Source organism: Lissotriton vulgaris, chromosome 6 (assembly GCF_964263255.1).
Source record: "Lissotriton vulgaris chromosome 6, aLisVul1.2, whole genome shotgun sequence".
Classification (NCBI taxonomy): domain Eukaryota; kingdom Metazoa; phylum Chordata; class Amphibia; order Caudata; family Salamandridae; genus Lissotriton; species Lissotriton vulgaris.
Genome location: NC_141694.1, coordinates 1,303,249,720 through 1,303,271,669, shown reverse-complemented (window position 1 = coordinate 1,303,271,669; position 21,950 = coordinate 1,303,249,720). Strand labels below are relative to the sequence as shown.

General features: G+C 44.7%; 1 protein-coding gene across 2 annotated transcripts in view; it reads right to left on the bottom strand.

Moving 5' to 3' along the window:
• SLC18B1 (solute carrier family 18 member B1) overlaps positions 1 to 21,950 on the bottom strand; it is a 569,858-nt gene that overhangs the window by 524,420 nt on the left and 23,488 nt on the right. For both annotated transcript variants that reach the window (XM_086925400.1, XM_086925401.1), the window contains exons 2-3: positions 4,099 to 4,238; positions 3,836 to 3,931 (exon numbers count right to left, since the gene is read on the bottom strand). In XM_086925400.1, coding sequence (XP_086781526.1) covers positions 3,836 to 3,931; positions 4,099 to 4,238 — 236 coding nt within the window. The remainder of the gene's footprint in view (positions 1 to 3,835; positions 3,932 to 4,098; positions 4,239 to 21,950) is intronic.

The following is a 21,950-nucleotide window of genomic DNA, read 5'->3' as shown; positions in this document are numbered from 1 at the left end:
CATCTTGAAGTTGTCAAATTCGCAATGACGTGCCATTCTTTTGATGCGTATAATGAAGTCGCTCATTCATCTGTCCTTCTCCTGAGTTATCTGATTGAATGTGTAGCGTTCATAATCGACGTTGCGTTTGTGGAGAAATCGTCTGTCAAGAGCTCCTTTGACTTCGTCATAGGTTGCGGTCGCTGCGTTTGGCAGGTCCTTAATGAATTGTGCTATTTCCTGGCCTATTAGGTTCCTTAAATCCACCAGTTTTTGTTTGGGGTCTTGTACTGATGAACCGACCATGTAATCTTCAAAATCCTCGCTCCAATTCTTCCAGGCAGGTCCCATGGTGTTGCCCGGTGTTAATGCCAATGGTTGTGGTTGTCGCATGAAGGGTGCCTCCAGGGGCACGTGGGGCGCCATGGCTGCACCAGCTTGAGGTGCTGGACCGGCTGTAGCATTTCCATCAGTCGTACTGCTGGGAGGGGTGAGAGACATCTTGACGTGTGATGGCCCCTCTGTCCTTCCCTTGTTACAGGTAGTGTAGTCTTTGAGTTTTTGCTAGACAGGCTTTCTGTTCTCTTGTTGTGAATCTTGATGTGTTTTGCCCCTTTCCTTTGCTGTAGGCAAAGTGTTTCCCTAGGATTGGGCTTTTCCTCTCTTTGTTACAAGCTGTAATATATTTGTAGGGGTTTGCCTGGTTTCAAGATGGCCGCCGTTCTTGTTTCGTGGGTTAACCAATGGCCAGCGCCTGACCTTGCAATGGCCGCCGTGTGGGACGCTATGTCTTGGGGCCTTGGCTGTTCCACTTTCATCATTCACTCTTTGCGCGGCCTCTGCAGGACTCACCCCAGCTTCTCTGCTACCTTTTGTGGTTTCTTTTCTTGAGCGGGTCTTCCGCGTCTCCAGTGACGCTGCTACTTGTTTATATTTTCCGCCGCGTGTACACGCGCGTCATGCACTTCTTGTTCGTGCTCCAACACGCGTGTCATGCACTTCTTGTTCGCGTTCCGCTCTGTTGCCTGCTTCAGCGCCGTATGCCCCGACGGGCTTGTATGTTGGCTCCAGCAGTCTCGGCGCCAGTTTCTGTTTCGCGCTTTTTCCTTTGCGCACTTGGGGACGACGACTGCGGACTCGCTGGTCAGGTCGGCTGCATCCGGCTAGGTTGCGTGAATGTGTGGGGATGTAAGGATCCCACCCTCGTCGCCAATGTCACAGCGCACCTACATAAATAAGACGCGGGAGTCGGAGCTGTGCTGGTTCACCTCTTACTTTATTCCCTGCCAGCACCTTACTGGCTTACAAAACTAAAACCTTTTCCTGTTCCTGTTTCCTGTTTCCTGTCTGGCCGCCTGTCCTGTCTGAATACAGGGTCAGGCGCTACGACATTACAACTACTACATCTTTCTAACTTACTCTGACTCCATACACCACTAGTTCTCCTTAAACAAGTAATCCTGCATTGCCCAGCAGGCTACAAAGCCCCACAAGTCCACTCACACCTTTTCTCTGTTTCAGCCTCACCCTTGCCTCCATCAATTATATGAAGAAGTACTTCTCTCTGCCCCGTTTGCTACCCCTCTCTCTAAATTCCTCATAATCTTATTCTTCTGCCTATTCTCCGCTTATTCCCCAATTTACTTCCATCTCTTGTTTTCCCTTATTTGACTGTCTTCTCCCCATACCATGAGCATCCTTTGTTTCACTTATCTTCCTCCTTTTTCTATACTTCGCCCTTTCCCTCCCTATTCCCTCTTTGATCATGTTCGTTCCTCCATTCTGTCTTCCATTAACTCCGATGCTATATTGCGCCTGCTTCTCTTCTATCCTCTTTCAGCTGTCTCTCTGAAAGAAGAGTCTGCACATATGCTTTTATGAGGCTGTACCCGGCCTTGTCAAGCTATACCTAGTCAAATAGAGGTTGTGTCTGTGGGAAAAGGAGCTTCTGACTGAGCATTTGAAAGTTTTGCCTGGACATATAGTGATGATATTTGACCCTAGATTTTAGATCCGGGCATTTTATGCTAACTCTGGAAAAATGACTTGAGCATTAGATGGTTTCATCTATGGTGGCATTCCCTTTTGGTGATCAGTGTTGTACCTTGGGGATTAAATGCAGCATCGTGCTTTAAATATAGATAAAAACTTAAATAGTGTTATCTACTTTACAATGGCGTAGCAAGGTCAGGTGGTACCCGCTGCGGAACATTTCTTGTCACCCCTGGCTGGACAAAATGGGAAAAATATGTGTTTTAAACACATATTTTTGCCATTTTTTCACCTCCCTCAGTAATGACACCCGAGGCGGCCCGAACCCACCGCACCCCCCTTCCTATGCCACTGAAACGTTGGTGTCTTTTCTATTATTGTCTAACTTCTGTTTATTGTAGGCATTTAAAGTTCAATTTTATCACCTCTGGAAAATGAACTACTGTTGAGTGTCTAGAGATCACTTCGTGTGATGTCATAAGGAGAATGTCACAGTGTATAGGTCAATGCCGCTATAAATGGCATTTTATTTGACCTCTATGTTTTGCAAGTGATTATTGTATTCTTTTTTTTTATTATTTTCCTAAACCAAATTTAGTAAAGAAGTAGTGCAAATAGTTGGCATTTGAAATAACATACTAATAGCCGTTTTACCATTCAATCAATGAACCATATTCTAAGTACAAATACCAACATTCTCAAAAGTATTTCTTCACTTAAATTATGTTTCGATGTGCGAGTTAAGGCATTTATGAGGATCAAATTCTTCAAAATGCAACCATAAATGCAACCGCAAATGTGGAGGCTTGCAGACCTAGAAGGTGAATGTCAGCCAGGAATAGCCAAGAGGTAACAAGTGCTATCTTTGGCTTGTACTTTGCTACACCGGGCACTGTCATTACAGCCTGTAGTTTCAAAGCACATGAAGACAGCAGTTTGACAAAAATGTAAAGATGGTTCCAGGAAAGCAGTTACTTTATGCAGTGTGCAGTCCTTGCGTTTCCCCTAACTCCATAGCAGCACTTGGCAAAATTAACAGAAGAAACGCTTGGAGAAGGGTGTCAACCTTCTACTGGTATTGATATTAAAAGGGTGCACAAAATCACTCCTGTGAACTCTAACCGCCAGATTCATCATTCTCCCGTTTTGCGAGGACCTAATAGCGATTCATAGCGAATCGCTATTAAGGACTCGCAAAACGGGAGTCATGTAGGAATCGCAATATTTTTTGCGATTCCTACACATTCTTTATTTGCGATTAGCAAATTGCTAATCGCAAATAAGGAAAAACTCCCCATGCATTCCTATGGGCCAAAAGGCCCATAGGAATGAATGGTGAGTATTCCTTATTTGCGATTAGCAATTTGCTAATCGCAAATAAGATAGCGATTTGAAGGGTGCCAGGGGTGTCCAAAGGACACCCTGTAGCACCCCCTCAAATGATCTGTGACACAGGTGTTGCACACACACATGTCCAAAGGACATGTGTGTTTGTAACATGCAACTCAGAAAAAAGCATTTCAATGCATTTTTCTGAGTTTTCGCAATTTACCGCGAGGTCTGACCTCGCGGTAAATTGCGCCTAGAAATTGCGAATTCCCAAATTTAAATAGGATGTTGAATTGCATTTAAGGAATCTCAAATAGAGATTCCTTAAATGTCATTCCTCGCAAAATTGCGAGATCGCAATTAGCGTTTTTTACATTTGGGATGCTGAATCGAAAATGCAAAAATCGCTCTCGCAAAGGGCCGGATTCTCAGAATCTGGCCCTTTGCGAGCGCAATAAAGCTTGATGAATCAGGCTGATAATATTTGAGGAACTGACATCCAAGAAATAGCATCCAAAAATTAGGAACTACTTACATATTGTCCCATGATCAGCGAAGATATGAAATTGAATAAGGCGAAGCATCCAAAAATCATTCCAACAACTAACTTGTTAACTCCTTTCTTTGCAGCCTGCATGGGGGATACAAAAGCACCAGCATAAAGCAGCATGAATAGCAAAATAAGATGGTTTTACAGCGGGCAAATGTGCGGTCACTACACGATAATGCAAATATGGACTGCTTGTTGCAAAACTTTGTCAAATAAAAGAAATAAATAAATAAAAAGAAACCACTTACCTCTTGGGGAAAAAAGGGGGCTAATAAGGAGAGGATGATTGTTGAACTAAAGTTAATAGATGCACATGAGATCAGTGTGAAAATCTGCTCTCTTGAAAACTTTCTTAATTCCTCTTTGGATGCTTCTGGTGTTTGACTGTCTGAAAGAAAAATAATGACATTGTAAATTATGGGATCCTGAATTACAATAAATTCGGAAAGCAGGGTATGAGCCCCCACTCAAAACAATAATTCAGGACCTTGTAAAGCAGAAGTGCATGTTAATTACTTTAAAGCAGAACAAAACACAATTTAAGTCAAGAAATCAAACAACAAAATTCCCACGACAATATATTAAAGAGAAAAATATGTAATAAGTAAAACCACCAAAATTGTCAAGGAGGTATACATTTTAGAAATTCAAAAGTCAACAAGCTAAGCATCAACGACAGTCAATGATCACAGGTGACATGATCTTAAGTGCGTTTGCAGGCTCATCCATGGAATGTGGGCCCTCTAAGCCTATTGCGTTGCCCAAAAGATTTACAGTTAGATTTATGGGGTCATTTAGACCCAGGTGGAAGACCCACCAGTCTGCAATTAATGCGGAAGTCAGGACCTCCACTACCCAGAGAACTGTTAGCCTTAGTTAGATTTTCATGCCAGCAGGGGCATAGGAGACAATGCATTTCGAGGGGGGTGGGGACTGGGACAGCCTTATAAACAGGGCCACTGGAATTATGCGATTGTGCGGTCGCTGCAATTTTTGCATAATCATAGATTTGCCACATAATGCACCATCTGCCTCATAATCTGGAGATTTTAACCCAACAAAAATAATTTGTTTCTGGTTCAAGCAGTTCAAAGGTTAGTAAAAATGCAGTGACACGTGTTGCCGTGCAGACGATGGCCCTTTGCAAATCTGGACTGGACATCTTTCTGTTGTTTAGTGCTACATTTGAGCATTATACTGGTACTAAAGAGGTGCAACTGATGTCCATATATTGTTATAAAGTTTAAAAATGAGAAAATAATGAAGTAATGCTATTAAAAAATGTGCTGCATTATTCTGCATAATTAGCATTTTCTTTCCAAATAATTTACTCAACACCAACGCATAATGTGGCCCTTTCCTGCAGTATATTTGAATATATGTGGACCGACAACCCCCTTCTTTGAGACCCAAAGATTTCTGGGGCCCACTATATACCTTTTGATTCCATGCTGCTTAAGTCAGTCATGGTGAACCATCGATCTCACCTAACCAAACCCACACGCCTGAGAGGAGCTTTCTGCTCCTCTCGGACGTAAGGTGTGCCCCCTGTAGCAGCCTGTTATTGACCTGTAAATCACATTACCCGCTGTGTATCTTTTGTTTGTGATTATTGTGCCTATAACTGTTTGGTATTCTTATCCGATATCGTACTGGAGTTTTGTTCCCCCTCTCTTCTTATTGTGTATAATTTTTCTATGATTGTTGTGACTACAACTGTTTGGCATTCTTACTTGATATTGTTACTGGAGTAGTACTCTCCCTTTCATCCTTCTGTAAAGCGCTCTGATATCCCTCGGGATCTGGTTCGCGCTATATAAAACTTTATAAAATATATATTTTTTTAAAAGCCTGTGATATATGTGCTGCCAGTACAAAGGCCTGACAGACTACAATACGATATGCAATCTAACCACTGTGATGGTCAAACTGTATTTTGCTATTTAGGGCCTTTTGCACTTGCTCTTATGGGCTTGGACTGCACTCACTGTATTTCCCTTAAACATTGTTAAATGTGTGCAGATTTATGCAGATGCATTGTTATGAACCCTGCATTGCTGATACCTTGTTCGAGTATCCCCTTGCTCTTAGATTGCAGTGATCTGCTCTAAAGATTTTAAACTGTGTTTAGAAAGTGCATGTAGCACTCTTTTTTGGCTAGGAGAGTACATTGTTTAAGTGTGGGAAAAGCAGTAAAAGCCTGGTTTAGGGCCTTACCTGCAGCACTGAAGTGTGTGTGGATTGAGCCTGGATGTCTCCACGGAGATTCTGAATAGAGGAGTAGCTCCCAGCCCCCTGCTCAGCTGCCTGTACTTGAGGTCACACCCCCTTATATAAGATACTATTGCATGTTCCATGTGAGCACTGATTAATGGCTGTCTGGTTTTTTTCTATTGGGCTTAGGGTTAGGGTTCTGATTGGCTGATAGGTGTAGGGTTCTGATTGGTCCCTGGGTCAGTATTTTTATTGGAAAAAGGATTTAGGGTTAGCATTCAGATTAGTGGGTTGGTTTAGGGTTTCTAATTGTTTCCTGGGGCATAGGCTTCTATTGCATGTAGGGTTTAGGATTTCGTGCCTGACTGGTTGCTGGGACTGAGGCTGGGATTAGGATTCGGGTTAGGCTTTCTATTAGGCATAGGGCGTAGGGTTTTGTGCCTGACTGGCTGCTGGGACTAGGGCTGGGGCTAGAGTATCTATGGAGGCAGATTTAGGGTTTCATGCCTGATTGGCTGCTGAGACTGGGTCTGGGACTAGGGTTTCTATTGGACGTAGGACTTAAGGTTTCCTGCCCGATTGACTGCTGGGACTAGGACTGTGATTGGCTGTAAGAGGCTGGTGTCATATTGGTTCTATGGTTTAAGGCTAGTGTGAAGGGGTTACACATTTACTAGGTCTATTTAAGCTTAGGGTTCAGGGTGTCTCAGACTGGGCGTCGAAGGCTAAGGGCGGAATGGACAAGGGCAGTTGCCTGTTTGAGCTTGTTCGAGATTGTTCGGGCCAATGGCCAGAAATGCATCCCAAAGTTACTTGCACCAGCACACACCCTACCCCATCCACAACCAGATTAACACACTCAGAACAAATATACTCCACCCATTTACTACAAGCTAACCCTACACAAAGTGCAATGTCTCAGTACCCACCACATAATCCCATAAACCACACCTATACAACCTTCTATCCCAGCTACCGCACATTTGCACCATCACTTACAAACAATACACCACTCTATGCTATACCACTACCAATCCACTCATCACAAACACAACCCAAATCCCCACCATACGTAACTATATCATATCCACACATACACTCCCTGCTCTAATTACTTCTAACAGAACCCTCTTTGTCACCAGCACACAGATACTCAGCCTTCCATTTTTTCATCTACCAAAACCCTCCTTTTCTTTATACCACAATAACACAACCACCCAACACATACACTCCACTTCACAACACATATTACCTTTCAGCAATCAAATCAAACCCTCAACTCTAGTTCCTCCCTTCTTACACACCACATACTCTATTCACAAACACATCAGCACCCCTTTACCTTACAACTTCCACTCATTAACAGTACTTTGCATACAAAACCTTCTCAGAAAACAGATACATCAGCACCTCCTCTCACAACTCCTCAAAAATAAAACATAACACACACACCAGCACAACAAAATCTCTCACACAAAACAACACTAAGCGACACATCTAAAAAAAGGTACGTGCATCCACCTATCGACAGTGGAACCAACTCAATTTTGAACACTTAGAAATATACCTAACATACAATACAGATCTAGACACAATACATTCTGTTCAAAAGCTATGTGAGTGGCTACAGGAAGCTTTTGAAGCTTTTGATGTCCTAATACCACTATAAACAACACAACACAATAAAAGACAACAGCATATTGGAGAAATACATAAGTTAAATGAGATAAAATAGCAAATTAGAAATCAGCAACATGTCTGGCTCAAAACAAACACCAATCAAGACAAACTACGCTTAGAAAAACTTAACCGATTATACAACACATTTCACACAATTAATTTATGGAGTTGGTCAAAGCGGCACAACCTCTGCTGCCATACCAGTAAGAAGCATCATCAACTTTTCCTTAATTACTGGAATATTTCCAGAAGAACTAAAAAAAGTCATGCATATGCCCACTACTGAAGAAAACAAACCTCTAGCCGCTGAACCCCAACAACTAAAGACCAATTACAAATGGACCTTTCCTGGGCAAACTGATAGAAAGAGCAGAATTCGCCAGATGTCACAATTCTTTGAAGATAATGCCATACTTTCAGACTTCCAAACAGGATTCCATCCGGAAAGAGACACATAATCTGCCCTCGTTGGCCACTAGGAGGACCCTAAGAACACAGTTGACCGGAAGTGGATTGCTACGCTACTTTTCTTGGACCTTATAGCTGCCTTTGATATGGTTGACCATGACACTCTGGTAAAAAGACTCTATGAAGCTGGCATAGAGAGGACTGCTTTTGACTGGATCACATCCTACCTTCACAACAGAACTAATGTTATCCATTCTCTTCCAAACCATACTTCACAAAAGCAGGGGTCCCTCAATGCTCTTTCATCTTACCCATGAATTTCAACATCTACATGAAGTCATTACTGGCACTGATCAATCAATCTCACTTCACTTGCTATAAGTATGCATATGACACACAAATACTCCTTCAACTGGGATGCCCCAAAGACATTGGAAACTCACCAATTTTCAGTTGTTTCTGAGCCATGGATCAGTGGATGACATGGAGCCATCTCAATTTAAATGCATCCAAAACAGAACTACTCATGTGTGGCGATTAGAAAAATTATGACCCTCTCACGCATGGCCTGATGATCTGGGAACACCACCGAAATTATCAAAGGAAGTAAAAAATCTCAGAATGACCATGGACTGAAAGCTATCAATGAATGCTCAAGTGGACAAACTAGCAAGATCAAGCTTTGTTACCATAACAACTCTGCGATCCATCTTCACCCACCTGGGATTCCCGCACAAGGTCCAGGCTACCATCTCTCTTGTTCTGTCTAAACTCGATTACGCCAATAGCCTCTACCACAGATTACCTTTAACTACTATGAAAAAACTACAATGGATTCAGAACTCTGCTGCCAGACTACTCTTACATAACAAACTGCAAGCCCACATCTCTCCAGCCTTGAAAGCCCTGCATTGGTTACAGGTTGCCAGAAGATCCACATTCAAGTGGCTTTGTATCACCCACAAAGCGATACATGGAACTGTACCGCTCTTCATCAGGAAATAAAATCACAAAATACATTCAACAAAGGAACCTCTGCTCTAGAATGGCACCTTTCCTCAAAATCCCAACGTACAAGAAAAAAATTGTGGGTGGCACATCCTTCTCCATTTTAGCAGTCAAACTATAAACTCTTCATGCCCAAACATAAGATTCACGGATAACCCCCTTATCTTCAGAAGACTACTCAAGAATTGTCTCTTCATCACATGACAACCAAACTCAAACATAAATATACCGCATATCCCTCTGTATATAACATGTATAATAATTATGTTTTTAAAGATATAGATATTTTTTATTTATGCTTAACAAATGTACATATTACTTATTGTTAAAATAGTCTATGTTTAAAATGTATATAAGTAATTACTCTTTCCAATGCAGTACCCTATTTCTCACCCCATGCCTCTATCAATATATCCCCTTCCTCCACTCTCACATTCAACTCAAACCCCATACCACTACTATGACCCCCAAAATAACCCTTTATAGACTCTTCCCTCCTCTACCCGTTCTTGCATCATCTCATACCTCTTTTACTATTCAGATCTCCCAAACAAGCTTTTCTAAACCTTTCCCTCTGACTGTTTCCCTCCACCTCCCATTTACCCATCCCAAACCCCCTCCTACTACTATGAAGTCCCAACAAAAGTTAAAAAATATGTAATTTCTCGACCATTCCTTCTTCTATCTCTCCACTATTCCTTTTGCAATCCAAATAACAGACAAACATGTCCACCGCCCAAATCAAATTCATTTCATATTTCCCACACTAATTCACCACTAATCCTTTTTGGGTTCCAGAGTAGCCTGCTAAGCACAAAAAATGCTACAACACCTCATCAGGGGAACAAGAGTCATATAAATGAAAACCCTTCCGTCCTCTATCCTTCCATATCCTTTTAATTCAAATAACAGACTAACATTAATTTTGCCTTTCCCAAGACTAATTCACCAATAATCCTTTTCTTGTTCTGGTGTAGCTTGCTACTTGTCGGAAACTACTTTAGCACCACATTAGGGGTGGCAAGCGCTACATAAATGCAAACCTTTTCCTCTTCAATCCCTCCACTATCCTTCTCAATCCAAATAACAGACTAACATAGCGACCACTCAAATTAATCTTATATGTAACTAAACAAATTCACCACTAATCTTTTTTTGGGTTCCAGAATAGCATGCTACTCACTTAAAAAAGAGCTTTTACACCCCATCAGGGGTAGTAAGCGCTATATAAATGCAATTACAGTACAATACAATGTATCCTGATCATGTAACTTATTCTTTTTATTTATCGATTTATTTTCTCTGTCTGTACTCCTAAAATTTGAAAATGAATTAAACAAATTATAATGCAAGTCTAACAAGAATATTAAAAACAGAAAAGATCACAATATGCTTCAATATGCGCAAGTACGTAACAATAAGAACAACATAAATAATAATACAAGCAAAACTGCCCAAAATAAAACGTGGCTTCTCCCTGTCAGCTATGCATTAATCTAACCCTTCATTAATTAGGTAAAAAACATTAAGAAAGAGACACACCTTTAAAAGCTGAATTGTGCGAGTGAAAATGTAAAATATGGGCCCAATCTCGGCTTCCCTATTTCACCAAAAGGTGTGATCCTAGACAATGTTGTATTTCAGGGATCCTCCTTTTTAGGTCTCAGCCTGCGTAGGCTGCGCTTGCGCAGTCTCGTCGGCGAGATCTTATGTTTCTTAGTGTGGGGCTTGAACCCGCCCCTCTTCTCCATTGGCTGGCTTCCTAAACGGAGGCCAGCCATTGGAGGAGATGGGCGCCTGTCCATTTAAGCCCCGTCTTTTTGGGATTCGGGGGTGTTTTTTTTAGTTTCTTTCTCTCCTCTTCCCATTGGCTAGAATTTTACATTCCAGCCAATGGGAAGAGGAGAGAAAGAAAAACACGCCCCCCCAATATGAAAATGACGGTGCGTTTCTCTGTGGCATTTCTGCTTGACCTCGGAGAAACATGGTGCTCTGGAGCACTCTCTCTTGTGTAGTCTCTTTTTGTGGAAATTTCCTGTCCCCTATAGGTGTCCATGTGCGCTTGTGGTCTCCTCCGATTCTGATGGATTCTCAGATTGGTCAACGTGCATTGCGCAATAGGGACAATTTTATCTGCATATCGATCATTTCTAGTAAGGAGTGGCGAGAAGCATACCACTTTCCCTCACTGTTTCACTAGGGAAATTACTCCGGATGCGATACCGGAACTCGGGCAGAGTCCATGTAGTCCAGACACGGCGCTGTGGAGGAGCCCTGTCATCCGAAGCGGCTCTTAACAAAGTGAGCAAAGCCTGGGCACGGACAGCGCTGAGGGAGGGCGGAGCGCAGAGATTCACAGATCCAGCTCAGCTTGCAGTGAGAAAGGCCGATCCTTGAAGCCCCCTTCCCTGCAAAAAAAGTGTGAGCGCCTCCTCCCGTTTTGCTTAAGGTGCCGCAGAACAGACCTGGTGAGTCCCAGAGGCACAGAAGGGGAGCTGGGGAGCCGCCTAGCCGGGGCCATCATCTGTGAAGAAGTCTCTTGAGAAAGACTGAGGGAGGGGCGGATGCCATTTTCGTCCCGAGCACAGCCCATCGGAACAGAGAGACAGTGATCGAGGCTCGAATGTTGCAAATGTTGCCCCCATGCAGCTCTGTCCCAGAGGCACAGATGATGAGCCGGAGCCGCAGTAGGCAAAGAGGCCATGTGAGGAAGACTGGGGGAGGGGCAGGCACCATTTTTCAGCACTGAGAGCAGCCCACTGAAATAAAGACATCGATCGAGGCTCAGACGCTGCAAAAACGTCCCCCATGCAATTTCGTCCTGATCTCCCCACCAAAGACCCTTGGGGACCGGAGGCACTGAAGTGAGGCGGGGGCTGCATGTTAAAACCCAGCCATGAATAGCAATAAAGGCTGCTTGTTCATGGAGCTCTTCTCCCTACACAACACTGCAAGGCTGAGGCTAGGGATCCCCTATAAGATACTGGCCGCGGCCTAGAAGGGGAACGGTACCCCATTGACGCATTGTTATACCGCGCATTTGAAAATAATAATTAAAAAAAAAAAATGGCAGCTACGGACGCGAGATTGTATTGAACCCCGGACTCTGCCTCATAAACGCCGAGATGGGAGGTTTGTGCAGCCGAGCCTTTCGTGGGCTCATTTCCTTCTAACTCTGCGGTAAATATACCATCCCTGCGAGCCGGGACCCAGCAAGTGAGCCGAGGCAGGAGGCCGATGCCGGACCAGAAGCAGGAGGCCCCAACTAGAGTGGAGTGTCGGGCTGAGCCACTCCAGCTGAGGAGCCCCGGGGGGACAGGCACAGACCACACCGGGAAACAAAACGTATGTAGGTCAGGCCATTTTTATTTGGACTGAAAGGAATTCAACTTGCAGCAAAAACCCAGAATAAGAAAGGCGTGGCTTTGGAATTATAGCAGTTTGGGCATAATCTTTTCAAATCAGCTTGACTTTTAGTGTGTCAGGCAATGAATGGATTCCTTTGAAGTCATGAAATGGCACATCTTAAGACTGGGGTTCATTGACAGCTCTGTTGGCTTGCGGAGGGCCTGTATATTTCGGATTTGACATTTTTAGGTCTGCATTGAGAATGCAATGTATGTTTGTTAATACTCAATTATATGTTTGATTCTTTTTGAGGGTATGAAATGTTTGAAGTAGCTGGAAAAAAAGGCCGAGCCACAGATGTTTGTGTTTGGGGGATGGTTGGGTTATTCTTCTAGAATGCAGCAGTTTTAAAGGCTGCAAAAAGTCCTGCCTTTGTGAGGGTCAATGACTTGTAGAGTTGACAGGGTGTTGTGGGGCCTTGTGTGAGGAAGGAAATGGCCCCCCTGACCACCATTTGTACTGTGAAATACAGCAGTGATCGGGGTTCAGTGGGGCCCTGAAGCCTCTGGTGTCACTGCACTTGCTACACACATGGAAGCTACGCCTTTTTGGAAGACCCCACTTCAGGAGTCTTCGCACTGGAGCTTACCCAGGTGAGGCAGATGTATTCCCAGGAGAAGATAAAAGGCGAGCAGAGCATCAAACACAGTAGTGTAGCCAATGTCTGCACGGGGCCCGATTCACAATTGTTTTTAGGCATGCTTTTGAAGGGTAAATGCTGATTTCTAATAGACTTCTGAGCGTTGACTTTTCACTTCAGTGTGTTTAAGGAAAGGGTCACAAAAGATCCTGAGGGGAGTACTACATGTAAATGTTTTGTGAAATGATCCTAGAAAGTGAGAACTTTGTGGGTTTATCAAAACACGTGCTGGATTTTTCCAGCCCCGGAAACACTCGTAAATGTTTACTTAATTGTGTTTTCAAGGTGGTAAAGAAATTTCTACGGAGGGAAATCTAAACTAAAGTTAAGTATAAACTGTCCTAGCTAACCATAAGTAGGTGGGGTATCCTCGATGGAAAGTCCCCCTTGCAGGGTGGGTGTTTCCAGGTAACATGGAAACCTACAACAGACATTTATTTCCTTGACATGCACATGAGAAAAAAACACATGGATGGACTGCGATGTCCGTGTGTGTGCAAAATGTAGGTGTGTAAGTGTGTGTGATGTTGCATGAGCGTGCCGGTGTGCAAGTATGGGTGTGTGCACGAGTGTCAGTGTGTGATTAAGTGGTGGGTGTGAGTGTCGCCTGTGTGCAAGTTGTGAGTGTGTCCGTAAGTTGTGTGTGTCGGCGTGCAAGCACGAGTCAGTGTGTGCAAAAGTTATGGTGTGTGTGTGTCAGCGTGTGTGCAAGTTGTGTGTGCGTGGAAGTAGGAGTGTGTGCATGTGTGTCAGTGTGTGTGCAAGTTGTGTGTGAGTGTTAATGTGTGTGTAAGCATGAGTCAGCATGTGTGCAAGGTGTGTGTAGTGTCGTGCTACAAATCACAACAGACAATCTTTCTAATTTAATGGAGCCTTTATTATGTGCTACTGCTCTCGTCCCTGTCCCTACTCTAACTGCCCCTTTCCTGTCTCCGCTCCTCCTCTTCCTCTGGCCCCCTAGCTCTGTCCACTCCCAACTACTAGAGTGCATCACAATATTACATCTCCCCCCTTGTTAATGAAATGAACTTAGCGTCCAACATATTTGTAGTTCCTTAGCGTCCAACATATTTATAGTTCCTCGATCAGCCACACGGGTTCGCGGGCCGTTCGTTTGAGCTATGGAGACGCATCTCCGTTTCCGTTGTGTGGCTTTCGGTCGCCTTGATGAGAGCATCCTTGACTACAAGAGTGCATCTTTGCAATTGCACGACGTCTCGTGTGATCTGCTTATGCTCAGATTCCTGGTGATTTTCAATCAGCTTCTGGGTGATCCACTCACCTTCAGGGTCTGAGGTGACTGTGAAGGGCTCAGCTTGATATCGGCAGTCTGTCTTCCTTTGTGACTCTTGTTCGATTGACGCTTGATCTCCTTTCTGAGGGGATGTTTTTCTGGTTCTCTTCCGAGCACCTGCATGTACTTTTACTTCTTTTTGTCTTATCCAGTTAAGGGCAACACTGCCCTCCTGCCCAGAGTCATGTATGCCAGACGGTAAGGTACTATCTGAAGAGATCGTCTTGGTTTGGTTTGGGAACTCAATTGCTGCTTCTGGTTGTCTCATCCACTTCCGCTCGCGTTTGGGACTGGTGAATGCTTGGATCATCGGGGCATATGTATGTTTCTCTCTCATCCGATGATGATCTGTCTCTATTGACACGTCTGGCTTTCCTTGCAGATTGACCGGCTGGTTCTTTTCCGTCCGGTGAGTAATGTCCACCATATCTGTTTTCCTTTTGTAGGCCCTTTGAGTCAGCCTCGCTGACCCCATCAGGGGTGACGGTGTATCATTCATGTCTTGAGACACCTGTGACTGACATGACAGGTTGTCTTGTGAATTGATTGAGTATTCAGAGACATTGGTGTGAGACATGTTGCTCTTGATGGGAAGAATGTCCCTTGGTTCTATGGTGTGTTCGGGTGGTTGACGCCATGGCCGTTGTCGGGACCATGACTCAGTCGACTTGAGGGATCGAGCAGACGTGCTTTCTGAATTGGAAGAGTCTTTGTTTGTTTTCCTTTGAGAACGTTCCTTTGAGTGTGTCCTGAATGGTAAATTTCTGAAATAGGTAGGCCGTGACGGGCTGCTCCTAGAGTCTGAAGTTTTTTTGGGATATTTCTCCGGGTACCTTTCTCCAAGTGGCTTTGGTGTCATCTCACTGGAGAGGTTGTTTGATAACCACATGTTTATGTCTTGTGTTTGATCCCAGGGTGCTTCATATTTGCCTCTCTCGCATGATGGTAATGACCTCCTCTCAGTTTCCTCGTTATCTCGGATGTCATGGATGCGTTTGTATTCCCCTTTCCGGTGTCTGAGTGACTCAGTCCATCTTATGCGGTTGGCTTCTTCTTCCTGCTTGCTTTGTGCACTGTGCTATGGGTGTGATGTGTTCTACTGCTTGATGCTTCCTCGGACGCATCTACAGAATTTGGTGAATAGCGGGATGCTCGGGGGTGCTCGTGTGCCGATTTCCAGTGTGGACATGATTGTTCCCATCTTCTGTGGTTTGTTTTTCTTGCCCGCTTGTTGGGCAGACTGCCATATTGTCCATGGGAGCGATCTGTCCCACTTGACGCTTCATCCTCTTCAGAATAGTTTGTGCCATGCTTTGAATGACTCCTTGAGGTTGTGTCAGTGACACTGTCACAATCCTGGATTGTCCCAGTCTTTTGTATTATTGACTTGGAGTATTCCATGTCCCTTTGTCTCTCCTGCTGTCTTATCTCTGGTCTGCCTTCACCTTCCCTCTTTCTGGTTTTGTTTGTTTCTTGGGTTTTGTTCCCAGACATGAGGGATGTCTCTTTCCTGGTATCTTTGTGTCTTGTATTCGGGTGCAATTCTTTTGATATGTCTCTTGCTTTGACCCGCACTCCAACTTCGACCTTTCTGATGATTTCCTTTAGCGACCAATGCCCTCGAAGGATCTTGTGCTTCGTGTTAGGATTTGAACAGCCTTCGATTATCCGGAGCCGAACTGCTTCCTCATTTGTAAATGTATTGAAATGGCAGCATGTCACCAAACTTTGCAACCGGGTGATTAATTTTGGCAATGGTTCTCCTGGTTCCTGCCGTGCTGTGTTGAAGGCGATACGCTCATGATCCACGTCTGCCTGTGCGTGGAAATGGGCACGTAGCTTTTCTTGGAGACTTTCATAAGTCTCTGGGTCCTTTTCAGGAAATGTTCTGATTAAGCGTCGGCCCTCATGACCTACCAGCTGAAGGAGTAGTATCAGACATTTTCTATCTCTTCGCTCACCAGTTGCTTCAAGAAAATCGTCCAGTGATTCCAGCCACCGGTTTCATTCGAGACCCAAACTCCGAGTGTCAGTCTGTGTTACTGGGGGCGGCACTTCAATGTAGGGATTGAACCGTTGTGTTGCCTTTCCCACCGCCATGAGGGAGGAAGATTCTGACCTGCTACGGTCACAGGACTGTTCACTTGGCTCCCGTCTTCTTCGCTGACTCTTTTCAGCCGAGAACCTTGGTCTGGTCGTTTCCTTTGAGGTTGGTAAGCTTCGCAACTGTCTCAATAGGCACCAGCGAATGAAACTTGGATTTCTTGAGTTCAGAATGGCCACCACTCAGCTACACTTTGCGTGACTCGTGGCTCACTGTCTTTAAAGTCGCATGTTAGCCGCAGCTCTTCCGCGATGGTGCCTGGCACACTTGACATCTTGTTCGCTCATGTGTCTCTTTCTGGACTAGTGCAAGTTATCCACTCACTTCGTCGATGAGAGTAGGCTTCCTTGACATTCATTTACTCATGCTTCTGAATCATTTATTTTCTTAGCTCCCGTTACTTTTAATTGTTAGTCTTCACGTGGTGCTGAACGTTTCCTTTGGCACTTGTCTTTGCTCGTGCTTGTTACATTCGGGATCTGCATTTGCTTGTGCTCGCTGACTTCGGAACGTGTGTTCATCCGTGCTTGTTTGTGTTCACCGTTGTCTTTACTTATCTCTGGCATTTGCTTGTGCTTGTTCTATTGCGCTGTTGTCTTCGCTTGGTCCTTGTATTTGCTTGTGCTTATTTCATTTGGCTGATGCGTATTCTTTCATTACATTTGCCACTGCTTGTTCGCTTGCGTTTATCAATGTTTGCTCCTTCTCGTTTGCTAACATTTGTTCATTTACATTTTCAAATGCTTGTTCCTCTAAACTTGCCAAGGATGGTTCCTTATGTTCACTTGCAGTTATCAATGCTTGTTTTATTTCAGGTACCTATGCTTGTTTTATTTCCCTTGCTAACGCTTGTTTTGCTTCCTTTACCAAGGCTTGCTTGCTTGATACTTATTTTGTCCTTGCTAATGCTTGTTTGCTTATTTCTTGTTGTTGCCAATGCTTGTTTCGCATTTACCAACGCTTGTTTGCTTGCTTTTCCATTGTTTGTTTTGTGCTTGCCAAGGCTTGTGTACTTGCCTTTTGCCTTTGCCACTGCTTGTTTGGTCTTTGCCAATACTTGCTTGTCTCTTGTCTTCGCCAATGCTTGTTTGGTCCTTGCCAATGCTTGTTTGCTTGCTTCTTGCTTTTGTCAATGCTTGTTTTGCACCTACCAATGCTTGTTTGCTTGTCTTCACCAATGTTTGTTTGGTCTTTGCCAATGCTTGTTAGCTTGCTCGTTGCTTTTGCCAATGCTTGTTTTGCATTTACCAATGCTTGTTTGCTTGTCTCTTGTCTTCGCCAATGCTTTTTTGGTCTTCGCCAATGCTTGTTTGGTCTTCGCCAATGCTTGTTTGCTTGCTTCTTGCTTTTGCCACTGCTTGTTTTGCATTTACCAATGCTTTTTTTCTTGCTTCTTGCATTTGCCAATGCTTGTTTTGCATTTACCAATGCTTGTTCCGTGATGTCTTGCACTACCTGACCTCAAAATGGCTGCTTGCAATCTACACATAGGGGATGTCTTATTAGCTGCCTGATTCCAAGATGGCCGCCGTTAAGGAAATCTCGGTTCCCACGAGATTTAGACTTCACTCATTCCTTTCAGGCTGATTCATTCATCAGGACTCACCGGCAGCCGATCCTGCAGGCAGCAGTGCTTTTTCAACGCCTCTCACACTCCTGAGCTGCTGTAGCATCCAGGTAGGGTCGGGTGGGCTCCCGACTCCCTTTCTTTAATCGCGGGCCATTTCAGCGACCGGGTGCCATGTCACACGCATCCGGGGTGAGCTCCCGATTTTGGCGCGAAGCAGCGCTCGGCTTTGGTTGTCTTCAGTGCTCGACGGCACTAGTCAGGCAGGGCTCCACGCGATCGACGAATCGCGGAGCTGAGGCACTTACCGCTGACCCTTAGCTTTAGGCGGCGGCTTCACTAGGGCACACGTGTCGCGACGGCGACTACTTTTCTCGTGTTGCCCGGGACAGGACGTTCCTATTCATTAATTCAAGGATGGCAGGTTGCAGCATCCCACTCTCGTCGCCAGCTGTAGTGTCGTGCTACAAATCACAACAGACAATCTTTCTAATTTAATGGAGCCTTTATTATATGCTACTACTCTCGTCCCTGTCCCTACTCTAACTTCCCCTTTCCTGTCTCTGCTCCTCCTCTTCCTCTGGCCCCCTAGCTCCGCCCACTCCCAACTACCAGAGTGCATCACAATATTACAGTGTGGTGTGTGTGTGCCAGCCTGCTGTGCTGTGTGTCTCTGGGCCTCAGCAGACCCCAGCTGTTCCCCAGTCCAGGCGAGGAATGCGCTCTCTTCCCATATCCTCAACCAGCCTCCTCCGTCACTCCCTCCCACTCCCTCGTCCTTCAGGCTCTCCCTCCCCAGGGACAGCGGCCCTCCCCTGGCCCATCCACAGCCCACCCCACAACATCACCCAGCGTCCCCCGTCACTGCTCCCCACCAATATCACCAGCACTAATTAGAACAATACGGTACAGTGCATTTACTTCTTTGGATTACTATGATCAATGCTGGCCTGGACTGTGCGCTCTTTATGTTTTTAGTGTGAACATGTTATTTACTTTTGTGATTTCATATAGCGCTAACATGGGCCGGAGGCATCAGAGCGCTTTACAATAAAGCAGAACATGGAAATACCAACTAGAACTGGCCTTTACGTAACTGATTAGTTGCGCACATGACTCACGTTACTCCTTACCTGTGCTGTATCTGTTCTGTGCTCCTTTGAACATTACCAACAAGGCCTCAATTTCTATCATTTATTTTTAACAATAATAGCCAGTAACACCCCAGATCTCTGCTGATATAAATAACACAATTATTACTGCCCAGTACTACACCTTTGCAAATACATTTTGTGAAATATTGGCCAGTAGGTCACATATTTTTAGTTTATATGAACAATATTGACTGGTAAGGACCAGTGCACGACTGACAAGCACACAAACATGAAAATAGTGTGGGCAGCTGTGTGCGAGGACAGTGTGCTCCCGTTGGTGTGTGTGACTGTGCAGTGAGGACACTGTGCTCCCATTAGTGTGTGCATGAGGGCAGTCAGTGGGCGCACACGCTGGTGAGCTCAAGCTAGGGTCACACACGCGGGTCTGCGATTCTGTCCATCCATGGAGCAGTGCACTCAGAAGAGGTGTGTGTGTTTGAGTTATTTTTGGTGCAGGTTTGTGAACTATGCGAGTAGATTTGGCTGCGGCGTGCTTGGGTGACTGAATGCATGTAGTGATTGTAGGGGTGACGTCTGTGGGTCGGTGTGCCTGGGTGAGTCTGTGGTAGATCGGTGAGTCTGTGGCACAGCAGTATGTGTATATGGGTCTAGGGTAGGTTGGCGTGTCTGGAGGGGTCTGTGGTAGGTCGGTGTGTTTCGGTGACTTTGTGGCACAGCAGTGTGTCTAGATGAGTCTGTGGTAGGTTGGTGTGTCTAGAGGGGTGTGTGATAGGTGGGTGAGTCTGTGGCATGCCGGTGCAAGTCTCTTGTAGTTCGGTTTGTCAGGATGTGGCTTGTTGTGCCTGTAGTGTGAGAGACAGCATTGTGTGTAAGATAGACAGCAGTGTGTGTGTGAGAAACAGCAGTGTGTGTGAGAAACAGCAGTGTATGTGAGAGAGACAGCAGTGTGAGAGACAGCAGTGTGTGTGTTCTAGGGAGAGACAGCAGTGTGAGAGAGACAGCAGTGTGAGAGACAGCAGTGTGAGATACCTTTTATTATGTTTTGGTTTTGGCATTGTTATTTGCAATGTCAATAGCTCAAACTCATGTAAATACGCGACCTATTGCATTACAAATGCAATAGGTCTCACATTTGCGAGAGATTAAGCTATTGGCATTGTAAATGACAATGCCATTTGTTTATCTGTTTTCAAAACCAACACATAAATAAAAAGTTTGTCATTTACAATGCCAATAACTCTAACTTTTGCAAAGGCGAGACCGTTGCATTGTAAATGCTTGTTTAGCCTGCAGGTGTCAGGCTGAATGGGACTCTTCCCTCATTAGATCTTTCTCATTGCCCTGCAGGGCTAGTCTTTAAAGCAGCAGGTGTGGGTATTGTCAAGGGCGGCATGAGGCAGACAGCAATCAAGCAAACACTGCTTTCAACTCCACTCTTCCTTTGACCTGCCACACGCAGAACGAGGTCAGCAGAAACTAGCACAATTAGCATTAACACAAAAGGGCTCAGGGTGTGGATGGCCTCCTGACTCACCTTCATTCTGTGACCAGCAGATTGGTCACTGATAACTGTAGGCAGGCCAGCAGGTCAAGTGCAAGGCCATAATCGGTAGCGCTTTTGTGCGCTAATAATGGCCCTGCAAATCATGGAAGTGACAGGGAAATTATGTTTGTCCTCTCGTTCCCCCCACCCTTGTCACCGTGTCCCCCCACTCCAAAATCTGGGGGGGATATATACCCCGCACCACCCACACTTCCTACACCCATGCCTAGTGAGGGATCACTGTGTTGTAAAGCAAACCACCTCCATAAGGGCCCCCTAACAGCACTGACGATTTACTGACTGGCCACCATAATTAAAGAGCCTTATCGGGAACCTTCGTTCAGAGAAAACAAACTACCACTGTATAAGTTTGTTTCATCAAAACAAAAACACCTGGATCCATGTGTATAGTGAAAGATATTCTGCATTTTCCCTCCCTGTGCCCCTCGTGCATTGCTTGGAAAATGAGTGGTGGTCTCACTGCTCTCAACAGGGGAGGGCAACCACAACTATGACCCACCGGTCCTGTGGTGAAAAGACCAATGAGTCAGAGTTGGGACTACATTAGTAGAGCCAGTAACAGTGGTTCCACTGACTTAACAGAGTACAGCACCACAGTTTTTGCAGGGTTGGAGGAAGGCCGGTTTACAGCACCCACTCTAAAACAAATAGGGCCCTCAATCTTCAACGTGAGCGTAAAAATCCTCCAGTTGAAAAGACACAACACTGGAAAAAACAAGGGCTCCACAATAATGAAGTTGAGATCCAGCTAGACCTCTGTTTTGATGCAAAATCTCTGACTGAGATCACCTGAAGATTGAAGCTGATGAACCCACTGCTGTGCATACATACCAGATGAAATCAAGGAAATATATAGTTATGCCAAGAACCTTTCAGATTTAGAACCCGAATTACATTAATTGGTAGCACCAAGTTTAAATGAAAAGTTTGAAAAGGACTAAGCACCATTGGAAATTGCTTTTCAACAGCTGTAAAAGGTTTAGTGTCAATGATATTAATGCTAATGGTAGGGCTTTGTTTAATATTTATTTCCATTCTATGACTGAGTTGTTAATATTTCATATGGAAAACGTCCATAAGATCAAAAGAAAGAGACAA